Here is a 12,413-nt window from a genome sequence, read left to right as displayed (position 1 = left end):
TCCCTCTCTCTCCTAGCGGTGACCTGCGTGGCGCCCCCTGCCATCAGTAATGGGGTACTGCAGGGCAGTGACTTTGAATGGGGCAGCAGTGTCAGCTACAGTTGCTCACCTGGATATGAGCTGTCATTCCCTGCCGTCCTGACCTGTGTGGCAAATGGCACCTGGAACGGCATGCTACCACAGTGCTTACGTAAGCATACAGACACACGCACACACACGCGCGCGCGCGCACACACACGCGCACACACACACACACACACACACACACACACACACACACACACACACACACACACTCTGTATATACCGGTAGTGTAAATACATGTGTACGCAAACGGGCACAAGCACATGGCCTGTCAGTTTTCCCACGGCGCTGGCAGCAGGCCAGGCCGGGGAGCAGAAGATGCCAACGTAGGGGTAGGACCACTTTCCATGTTGAAAAACAATTAGCCCTGCTGTTGAGGTACCCCCAAATATTGCCTAAGGTCCCATAAGGCTGAATGGACACAGCACTGCGCCGTGGGCTTCAAGGTATTTGTACTTGTTCTTTAACACTTCAGGAAGCAAGTTTCCCTATTTGTCCTAATACAGTGGTTCTCTAACTTTGTTGGGTTCAGTACCCCCTTTCCCTGAATCCAAGGACCCCCTTTACACAACTACAAGATTTTGCTTAGAAAACTGCAAGCGAAAACTATGGCATATGATGCAATGAATGAATGAATGATAACCCACCTTTTGAAGATTATAACATTACATGGAGTGAAAGAGTTGCAATTAGCGCCTCCTTCATTTTAATGTTTAATTTATTTTCATGATTTATGCTTAGATTTTTCCATTTCCCCCCTTTCTCTCAAGTCCTCCCTGTAGTACCTCCAGGTATCCCTAGGGGTACACAGTTTGGGAACCACTGTACTAAACTAAAAGCATGGATAGCATTACACATTGAACCCAGAAAGTGCCTTTGGTTGTAAGCGAACATGATGGATTTGTGTGTGTGTGTGTGTGTGTGTGTGTGTGTGTGTGTGTGTGTGTGTGTGTGTGTGTGTGTGTGTGTGTGTGTGTGTGTGTGTGTGTGTGTGTGTGCGTGCGTGCGTGCGTGCGTGCGTGCGTGCGTGCAGCCAAGTTTTGCGGTGACCCAGGCACTCCAGTTGCTGGATTCAGAGAGGGACGAAGTTTCATCTACCAATCGGAAGTGTCCTTCACTTGTGCTCCGCCTCTCGTCCTGGTCGGCACAGCAACCAGGCTTTGTGAGAGTGACGGCACATGGAGTGGAACGCAGCCACGCTGTATTGGTAAGAAACATAACCTAATTGAATGATGTTGATGATGTTCATGTGTGTAAACACAGAGGGCACAATACAGAATATCCTAATAGTGTTGTGTGAGTACTGCATCTGACACTGTTGGCCATGAGGTTTGCATCAATTAGCTGGAAAGTCAATCTTGAATTTGTGCACAAAATGACTCAAGTCTTGTACAGTTAGAAACATTGGCACTGTATGTTTAAAGACATGTATAAATACAAATTAAGGCGTTTGTCTGATCTTGCACTCTTTATCCAAGTTCTCAACTTGTTCAAAGTACAGTACCAAGGCTTTTAACCTCCACCAAAAATTGATTTTGAGATTTTACGGATTACGTTTGAATAGCTCCTGACTACATCATCAATCATTTGCCCCCATATGAGCTGCAGCACAGCTGGAGTGGAGATCCTCACGCAAGGGTGTTTTACCCACTTTAAAGTCTGGGTTAGAATTCAAAGAAAGTGCTGATTGTGCTATGGGAACCTTTCAATTAGCTTTCCCAGCGAGATCTTTTTTATTTTATTGTATTTATTATTATTATTTTTTTGTAAAATTTGTTCCTTCTTTAAATCACTTATTAAGTCATAGTTTTACAGACTTGGTGTCATGTAACTTTCCAATGGGTTAATGTTGTCGCATTGCTGTAACTGTAAATATATATTTTATTAACACTATTTTAGTTTGTGTTTAATGTGTCTCAGTGTACTCATGGGTTTGCTGAGTACAGTAGTACTGTACATCTGTCCTATAGTTAAAATTGGGTAGACTTATTCCAACAATAGAGAATAGTGTTGGGAGTCTCATTGTCACTGAAAGTCTTAAAAGGACAAGCCCTCAATGTCCATGTCTGCAGGACTCTATAGCGGTTATGAAATTGATAACCATCAGAATTACTCATGGCTTTACTGTGTGGTTCAACTAACTTACTGAGATGATTTACAGTAAAAGTACAGAACAAACAATCACGAACAGTCTGGAAATTGACTGCTACACTGAATATTTTGCCCCTGAGAAAGAGACTGTATGCACCCATACCAATAGCAAGAGATCTGTGATCTTTTTAGACTACCTGTACAGTCTAAGCTGTAAAACAGTGAGTAGTAAAATAGATGGATGACGTCTAAAAGTAGGGATTGTACTGTATATGGGAAAATGCATAGGAACCCTATTAGGAGCTAGATCGATAGCGCTGAATTGCTATTAAGGCAGAAACGTCAGGAGCACACTGGACATGAACATACTTAGTAAAGGCTTCCTGAAAAGGGCGTTCACATCCAACTTCAAAAACACTCTGTGCTGCCTCAGGATTAAGACGGAACTGAGGAGGGAGAGTCAGCACACTTTACAAATGGTCCCATTGGGTCACTTCAGCCCCACATACAGTACAGTACTGTCTGTATGATGTTCACAGCACTTCAGCCCCACATACAGTACTGCAGTGATACTAACTATACTTGCGCCCCCTGTGTGGCCCGCGATGGAATTGCAAAACAAAAAAACAACAACAATTTACAGTGCACCTGAACCGCAACATACAAGATACCCGCTGAATAAGTGTCCAAATGTTCATGTCATTCTGGCCAATACTCCACTTCTGTTATAGCATTTCAGTCTGGAATATGGAATATCTTTCAATAATCTATGATTTAGCTGCTAAATTGTCAAATACCGCCGTCTGCTCGCTACCCAGGCACTTATGTATGTACTTAACCTAACTAACTTAACCTAACTAACTATCCGGTGTGCACAACATTGTCAGACTAAACTCCGGGTGACACCCCAAAAACCTACAATCCGCTACAGAAAAATGTATATTGTTTATTTATTAACTGGCCCCTGGCCTTCTATCATTTCACGAAAGTGGCCCCCGGGCAAAGCAAGTTGAGTATCCCTGCAGTACTGTCTGTATGACGTTCACAGCACTTCACCTTCTGCTTCAGAGCAGCTGCTTAACCCATTGATACCTGATGCAGCATTTGTGTGTATATCCCTCATTTGTGTGTGTATCCCTTTAAGTCTTAAAGGGATACACACACAAATGCTGCATCAGGTATCAATGGGTTAAACATCAAGGATGCTGATGGATTATAATAAATGGGAGCATTTGTGCCATGAACAGACTCTTGATAGCACTAGATAAGAGATGCCTACTTTCACAGCCCCAATAAAGTGGCGTGTGCCTTCTGAAATAGATGTTCCAAAAATAGACGATTCCCCGGGACCTATCACTTCAATTATGAAAAGCTTATCTGCGACGACTGAAATGGTCCAACTCTTAAAAGTCTACTCGTTATGAGATGGACTCTTTCTTTTGTTTTGTTAATGGTCCAACTCTTAAAAGTCTACTCGTTATGAGGTGGACTCTTTCTTTTGTTTTGTTAACGGTCCAACTCTAAAAAGTCTACTCGTTATGAGATGGACTCTTTCTTTTGTTTTGTTAATGGTCCAACTCTTAAAAGTCTACTCGTTATGAGGTGGACTCTTTCTTTTGTTTTGTTAACGGTCCAACTCTAAAAAGTCTACTCGTTATGAGATGGACTCTTTCTTTTGTTTTGTTAATGGTCCAACTCTTAAAAGTCTACTCGTTATGAGGTGGACTCTTTCTTTTGTTTTGTTAATGGTCCAACTCTTAAAAGTCTACTCGTTATGAGGTGGACTCTTTCTTTTGTTTTGTTAATGGTCCAACTCTTAAAAGTCTACTCGTTATGAGGTGGACTCTTTCTTTTGTTTTGTTAATGGTCCAACTCTTAAAAGTCTACTCGTTATGAGGTGGACTCTTTCTTTTGTTTTGTTAACGGTCCAACTCTAAAAAGTCTACTCGTTATGAGATGGACTCTTTCTTTTGTTTTGTTAATGGTCCAACTCTTAAAAGTCTACTCGTTATGAGGTGGACTCTTTCTTTTGTTTTGTTAATGGTCCAACTCTTAAAAGTCTACTCGTTATGAGGTGGACTCTTTCTTTTGTTTTGTTAATGGTCCAACTCTTAAAAGTCTACTCGTTATGAGGTGGACTCTTTCTTTTGTTTTGTTAATGGTCCAACTCTTAAAAGTCTACTCGTTATGAGGTGGACTCTTTCTTTTGTTTTGTTAATGGTCCAACTCTTAAAAGTCTACTCGTTATGAGGTGGACTCTTTCTTTTGTTTTGTTAATGGTCCAACTCTTAAAAGTCTACTCGTTATGAGATGGACTCTTTCTTTTGTTTTGTTAATGGTCCAACTCTTAAAAGTCTACTCGTTATGAGGTGGACTCTTTCTTTTGTTTTGTTAATGGTCCAACTCTTAAAAGTCTACTCGTTATGAGATGGACTCTTTCTTTTGTTTTGTTAATGGTCCAACTCTTAAAAGTCTACTCGTTATGAGGTGGACTCTTTCTTTTGTTTTGTTAATGGTCCAACTCTTAAAAGTCTACTCGTTATGAGGTGGACTCTTTCTTTTGTTTTGTTAATGGTCCAACTCTTAAAAGTCTACTCGTTATGAGGTGGACTCTTTCTTTTGTTTTGTTAATGGTCCAACTCTTAAAAGTCTACTCGTTATGAGGTGGACTCTTTCTTTGTTTTGTTACCCATTAGGGCTTGAGGATGGAGAGCGTGATACTTGGATGGCTTCGGCACAAACACTCAACACAAACACTCAATGTTGTTGTTTTCTATGATGGAGTCTAACTGAGAATGTTATGTTTCTGATGAGAGTGCTGGTGTGTGTGTGTGTGTGTGTGTGTGTGTGTGTGTGTGTGTGTGTGTGTGTGTGTGTGTGTGTGTGTGTGTGTGTGTGTGTGTGTGTGTGTGCGTGCGTGTGTGCGTGCGTGATATATCAGTATGTGATTGCGGGTGTGTGTATCTGTGTTGGTGTGTGATGTGTGTATTACTATGTGACTGAAGCAGAAGGAGTTTTGAGCTGAAGCAGCCTGCTCTTTAAATAAGACAGACGGAGAAAGAGAGAACGGGTGGGGGGAGAAAGAGAGAAAGAGAGAGGGAGTGGGGAGAGAAAGAGAGAGGGAGTAGGGAGAGAGAGAGAGAGAGAGAGAGAGAGAGAGGGAGCGACTGTTAGAGAAGGAGGGTGAGAGAGGGGTAGAGAGAGGTGGAGAGTGAGGCTGTCATTTCAGAAGCTGTATTGAATGGAGCTCTGCGTCAGGATGTGCTCTACATGCTGATGACCCTGCCACACACACAAACACACAAACACACAGGGCCTGGCTTCTTTTCCTTTTCTGCTAAAGCACTACTGCCCCCTGCTGCCCTGCCGGGGTACGTAAATCCTCTGTTACCATGACAACAGGGAGAGGAAGAGAGAGAGAGAGAGAGACGGAGAGAGAGATGAGGACATATTATACTGGTAATTTTCACTTTCTTTTAGTTTTTCTGTGCAATTAGTAGTACTCTTGTGTTTGTCTCGTTCAGAGCCAACCAGGACCAGCTGTGAGAACCCAGGGACACCGCGCTATGGCTCCTTAAACAGGACCTATGGATTCAAGGTAAATTATCTTTACTAAACTAAAGGAATTACTTACCTCAACAAACTCATAAATAACCCAGCAGCCCCTTGCCAACAGTTACCTGTGGCACTATAACGTGACGTACAAATTAATGCTTTTAAGTGAACTAAAAATAGTTTCAACTTGCTAGAGAGCAAATACTTTCAATGTATTTGGTATCAGCACAGCACAAAGTATGTCCGGCACAATGATCTAAAAAAAGAATCAGATATCTATAGCATTCCACCACTAACAAGGTCTTCTGATTATGCTATGCTATTCTTCTGATTATGCTATGCTATGCTATATAACCTATAAATAAGCTTGAACCCTACCTATGCCTCTCTGTGTGATCCCCCCCCCCCCCTCTCTCTCTCTCTCTCTGTGTGTTTAGGTGGGGAGTGTGGTGTCGTTTCAGTGCCAGCCTGGTCATTTAATACAGGGCTCTTCCTCCAGAACCTGCCAGCCGGACCTGACGTGGAGCGGGATCCAGCCCGAGTGCATACGTAAGAAATCACATCCCATCAACTCTGCTCTGTTCAGCCGTCTGTCCGTCACACTGACTCCCCTCTCCCCCGCCCTGCAGCCCATGCCTGCAAACAGCCAGAGAGTCCGCTCCATGTGGACGTGGTGGGGATGGACCTGCCTGGTTTTGGCTACACCCTGGTGTACAGCTGCCAGCCTGGCTACTTCCTGGCCGGGGGTTCTGAACACAGAGTCTGTAAGAGTGATGGCACGTGGACTGGAAAGATGCCTATATGTCGAGGTAGAATGCTTGCCTTACTTTGTATCTATCTGCATTTTCCTTTTCCACATATATTCGGTGCGTTTAGTTGACGTTCCAACTCAGCATGAGTGGGCAGGTAGGAGGGTGCAGCATCATGAGTGAACAGGTAGGAGGGTGCAGCATCATGAGTGAACAGGTAGGAGGGTGCAGCATCATGACTGAACGGGTAGGAGGGTGCAGCATCATCATTAGTGAGCAGGTAGGAGGGTGCAGCAGCATCATTAGTGAGCAGGTTGGAGGGTGCAGCGTCATTAGTGAGCAGGTAGGAGGGTGCAGCATCATTAGTGAGCAGGTAGGAGGGTACAGCATCATCATTAGTGAGCAGGTAGGAGGGTGCAGCAGCATCATTAGTGAGCAGGTTGGAGGGTGCAGCGTCATTAGTGAGCAGGTAGGAGGGTGCAGTGTCATTAGTGAGCAGGTAGGAGGGTGCAGCATCATCATTAGTGAGCAGGTAGGAGGGTGCAGCATCATTATTAGTGAGCAGGTAGGAGGGTGCAGCAGCATTATTAGTGAGCAGGTAGGAGGGTGCAGCATAATTAGTGAGCAGGTTGGAGGGTGCAGCAGCATCATTAGTGAGCAGGTAGGAGGGTGCAGCAGCATCATTAGTGAGCAGGTAGGAGGGTGCAGCATCATCATTAGTGAGCAGGTAGGAGGGTGCAGCAGCATCATTAGTGAGCAGGTTGGAGGGTGCAGCATCATCATTAGTGAGCAGGTAGGAGGGTGCAGCAGCATCATTAGTGAGCAGGTTGGAGGGTGCAGCAGCATCATTAGTGAGCAGGTAGGAGGGTGCAGCATCATCATTAGTGAGCAGGTAGGAGGGTGCAGCAGCATCATTAGTGAGCATGTAGGAGGGTGCAGCATCATCATTAGTGAGCAGGTTGGAGGGTGTAGCAGCATCATTAGTGAGCAGGTTGGAGGGTGTAGCATCATTAGTGAGCAGGTAGGAGGGTGCAGCATCATTAGTGAGCAGGTAGGAGGGTGCAGCATCATTAGTGAGCAGGCTGGAGGGTGCAGCATCATCATTAGTGAGCAGGTAGGAGGGTGCAGCAGCATCATTAGTGAGCAGGTAGGAGGGTGCAGCAGCATCATTAGTGAGCAGGTAGGAGGGTGCAGCAGCATCATTAGTGAGCAGGTAGGAGGGTGTAGCAGTATCATTAGTGAGCAGGTAGGAGGGTGCAGCAGCATCATTAGTGAGCAGGTAGGAGGGTGCAGCAGCATCATTAGTGAGCAGGTAGGAGGGTGCAGCAGCATCATTAGTGAGCAGGTAGGAGGGTGCAGCATCATTAGTGAGCAGGTAGGAGGGTGCAGCAGCATCATTAGTGAGCAGGTAGGAGGGTGCAGCATCATCATTAGTGAGCACGTAGGAGGGTGCAGCAGCATCATTAGTGAGCAGGTAGGAGGGTGCAGCATCATTAGTGAGCAGGTAGGAGGGTGCAGCAGCATCATTAGTGAGCAGGTAGGAGGGTGCAGCAGCATCATTAGTGAGCAGGTAGGAGGGTGCAACAGCATCATTAGTGAGCATGTAGGAGGGTGCAGCATCATCATTAGTGAGCAGGTAGGAGGGTGCAGCATCATTAGTGAGCAGGTAGGAGGGTGCAGCAGCATCATTAGTGAGCAGGTAGGAGGGTGCAGCATCATTAGTGAGCAGGTAGGAGGGTGCAGCAGCATCATTAGTGAGCAGGTAGGAGGGTGCAGCATCATTAGTGAGCAGGTAGGAGGGTGCAGCAGCATCATTAGTGAGCAGGTAGGAGGGTGCAGCATCATTAGTGAGCAGGTAGGTGTCAGGATCGGTGTTAGACATGTGGATCTATTCGCGGGTAGTTGATGAAGCTGGGGTGTTGTGGAACTTGATGGCTGGGGCTGCACTGTTCGAGGTTTTGGGAACGGTTGCAGAGATTGCAGAGATTGGTATGATCCTTGATGAGAATTTATGAATCACTGGCGAGGACCTGCAGGAACAGGCCCTTATAGATGTGAATATGACATCACCTGTGTTATGACATCACCAGCGAAAGGCATGAAAGACGCTTATGAATCATGACATCATCAGTGATCGATGACATCATAGTCAAAGTAGGAATGATGACGTCATCCTAACAGTACCCTCCCCTCAACGGGCGTCACCCGGCGCCCGATCAGCCGCAAGGAAATCCCGAATGAGCGCAGCGTCAAGGATGAACCGGCGGGGAACCCAACTGCGTTCCTCGGGGCCGTACCCCTCCCAATCCACCAGGTATTCAAACCCACGACCCCTGCGTCGCCTGTCCAACAGCCGCCGGACCGTGTAGGCAGGGTGGTCGTCGATTAACCGAGGCGGCGGGGGGGCCGCCGCAGGAGGGCACAAGGGACTAGAGTGCACCGGCTTGACCTGGGATACGTGGAAGGTATGGTTGATGCGACGGAGAGAAGCAGGTAGAACCAAGCGGACAGCCGCAGGGTTCACAACCCGCTCAATAACAAAAGGCCCGATAAAACGGGGCGCAAGCTTCCTTGACTCAACCTTCAAGGGAACGTTCCGAGACGAGAGCCACACTCTCTGACCCGGTGCATAGGCTGGGGCCGGTGTGCGGCGGCGGTTAGCCTGGACTTGCGTCTTGGCAGAGGAACGTAATAGCGATGCGCGAGCCCTCTTCCACGTGCGACGGCAACGGCGCAAATGTGTCTGTATGGAAGGCACCGCAACCTCCTCCTCCTGGGAGGGGAACAAGGGCGGCTGAAAACCGAAGCAGCATTCAAAGGGAGACATGCCGGAAGAGGCGTTGGGGTGCGTGTTGTGGGCGTACTCAACCCACGGCAACTGGGCACTCCAGTGGGAGGGGTCAGCAGCTGTGGTGCAACGCAGCATGGTCTCCAACTCCTGGTTGACCCTCTCGGCTTGGCCATTAGTCTGCGGGTGATAACCCGACGAGAGGCTGACAGTCGTGCCAAGAGCCGTACAGAAGGCCTTCCAAACCTGAGAAATGAACTGGGGCCCCCGATCGGACACAATGTCAGACGGAATGCCATGTGCCCGGTACACATGTAAAACCAAGAGGTCCGCCGTCTCCTTGGAGGACGGGAGTTTAGGAAGTGGAATAAAATGAGCCCACTTAGAGAATCTGTCAATGACGGTCAAGATGACGGTGTTCCCATCGGATGGGGGGAGTCCGGTTATAAAGTCCATGGCCATATGAGACCAAGGGCGACGAGGTATAGGAAGGGGGCGGAGAAGGCCTGACGAGGGTTTAGTCGAAGTCTTGTTTCGGGCGCAGACCGGGCAAGCGGTGACGAACTCCCTAGTATCCCCCTCCATGGCGGGCCACCAGAAGCGCCTGCGGATGAAGGCAAGGGTCCGTCTAACCCCAGGGTGACAAGTAAGCCGCGTCGAGTGGCCCCACAGAAGAACCTCAGAACGGGCGGAGTCAGGAACGAATAGACGTCCCGGCGGGACCCCCTTTTGGTCAGGCTGTCCCTGTAGGGCTAGACGGACACGCGATTCAATCTCCCACGTTACCGCGGCCACAAAACAGGCCGCAGGCAACACGGGTTCGGGCTCAGCCCGTATGTCAGCAGAGAACTGGCGGGACAGGGCGTCTGGCTTGACGTTCTTAGAACCCGGTCGGTGGGGTGAGAAATTTGCCCGCTAGATCCATTTCGGATGGATTCATACTGTCAGGATCGGTGTTAGACATGTGGATCTATTCGCGGGTAGTTGATGAAGCTGGGGTGTTGTGGAACTTGATGGCTGGGGCTGCACTGTTCGAGGTTTTGGGAACGGTTGCAGAGATTGCAGAGATTGGTATGATCCTTGATGAGAATTTATGAATCACTGGCGAGGACCTGCAGGAACAGGCCCTTATAGATGTGAATATGACATCACCTGTGTTATGACATCACCAGCGAAAGGCATGAAAGACGCTTATGAATCATGACATCATCAGTGATCGATGACATCATAGTCAAAGTAGGAATGATGACGTCATCCTAACAGTAGGAGGGTGCAGCAGCATCATTAGTGAGCAGGTAGGAGGGTGCAGCATCATTAGTGAGCAGGTAGGAGGGTGCAGCAGCATCATTAGTGAGCAGGTAGGAGGGTACAGCATCATTAGTGAGCAGGTAGGAGGGTGCAGCAGCATCATTAGTGAGCAGGTAGGAGGGTGCAGCATCATTAGTGAGCAGGTAGGAGGGTACAGCATCTTGCTCAAGGAGACTTTGATTGGACCTCTATTGTTTATTTGTTTATTTGAAAGGATCTCATTAGCTGATGGCATGGCAGTCTTCCTGGGGTCCACTCCACCCTTCTCATAGTGTACATAACAAAGTACTGTACATGACACGGCTCAGACTATTCAGTCTGTCGTCTGCATGCCAATAGGTGCCTCTGCATATTCTTTTTGAAGCGTGATGTATTTTTTTATTAGGCGGATATTAAGAGGTAGATTATTCCAGTTTGTTGTGGCCCTGTAAACTGCAGTACTTTTTGAAAGAATTTGTCCTTGGGCTGGGTACCCCAATATGAGCGTTACCATTAAATCTAGTGCTGAAGTTATGTATGTTATTACAGTAAATTATTTTGTCAAAGAAAAATGTGGCCATGCATAAGAAAATCCTTTGCTCATTGGTGAGCCATGACAGGCTAATGGATACATTGGTTAAAAAAGATGAAAGGGTAGCACATCCCAGTTTTCAAAGTCAAGGAGGACAAAATACTCACATTTAATTTGCTTTATTTGGCTCACATCACAAAAACAGAACACGCGTTTCGGCAAAGCGCCGCCTTCAGAGCGTTTGAATAGTACTGATTCAGTCTGGTAATATAACAAGGGCAGAGATCACACACAGCTGGAAGTTGGACCCAATTGTTTAGGAGCCAATCACCTTCACCCATGGATCTTGATAGGAGGACAAATCACAGCATGAAGCATCACAGAACATGGTTTATTGTCATTATACTCTGGAAAAAGAGGGGAGGGGGGACAAACTAAACCGTTTTAACCCAAAAAGCATTTTAAGCTGTAGTCATCATTGAGTCGGTTTGGTGTCATAGTATTGAGTGTGTCTATCCAGAACATTGGGTTGTTGCAGAGATTGTAGCTGTGATTTATTGGCTCATCCTCCCCAGCTTCATGAAACTGCATGCAACATTCATTAAGACGTACTTAAACTGTCTATGTAAATACTATGTTAATACTCTTGCAAAACACTGCGGTCTCGATTCATCAGGACTGCGTTGCAAGGGCAATTTGTGCTTTTTTATTTTTGCATCTTAGTTGCTTGAGTTAAGACTGCAGAATTTTCATCTTATTCACCAAGACATTTATGCAAATTAAGTTGTGGTACAAACAAGCCCTCGAAAGCAGCACTGCGCAAGCAAATAGCCCCTTTCATCACCAACTGCAAGGGGGAAGTTTGTGCTTTAGCTTTCAAACTAATTCAGCAGCTGGCTCCCTAAAGTACCCTTTAAAATGGTGCTGTTCTCTGATCCAATTTGAGATTCTAGGACGAGTACCCGTTCCCTCGCTTCCCGGACTTGTTGGCACCGGTGCCCACACCGATAGAAGCTGTTGTGCTTGGCCAAACTCGCTTTACCTTTCAAAGGATCTAACATGTGATACAATCATTTGGGGGAGTTGGTGTTGCAAAGTGTTGAAGACTAAAGCTTAATTTATACTTATTATAAAGTGTCGCTCAGCACATGGTCGCAGAAGAAAAAGAAAGTGTCGCTCATGGTGTTGCATTTATACTTCAGAGGACGTTCGCCTCGGTTCAACGGTCACATGACACTCGAACGCTATAAGCAGCTGCAGACAGCCAAGAGAAGAGAGGGAACGAAATGGACAGTGAAACCACCTCGGAGGCAAGATGTAACGTAC

At 46.7% G+C, this 12,413-nt stretch overlaps 1 protein-coding gene across 1 annotated transcript in view; it reads left to right on the top strand.

The window, feature by feature from the left end:
* LOC310784937 (CUB and sushi domain-containing protein 3-like) overlaps positions 1-12,413 on the top strand; it is a gene marked incomplete at both ends in the record, with an annotated part of 585,231 nt that overhangs the window by 560,356 nt on the left and 12,462 nt on the right. Inside the window, 5 exons of the mRNA XM_083645959.1 lie at positions 17-190; positions 1,119-1,292; positions 5,701-5,774; positions 6,169-6,280; positions 6,361-6,540. Coding sequence (XP_083502085.1) covers positions 17-190; positions 1,119-1,292; positions 5,701-5,774; positions 6,169-6,280; positions 6,361-6,540 — 714 coding nt within the window. The remainder of the gene's footprint in view (positions 1-16; positions 191-1,118; positions 1,293-5,700; positions 5,775-6,168; positions 6,281-6,360; positions 6,541-12,413) is intronic.

Source organism: Poromitra crassiceps (genome assembly GCF_964638095.1).
Source record: "Poromitra crassiceps genome assembly, chromosome: 11".
NCBI lineage: Eukaryota > Metazoa > Chordata > Actinopteri > Beryciformes > Melamphaidae > Poromitra > Poromitra crassiceps.
Note: the sequence above shows the minus strand (reverse complement) of the source record. Positions and strands in the feature narration are given on the sequence as shown.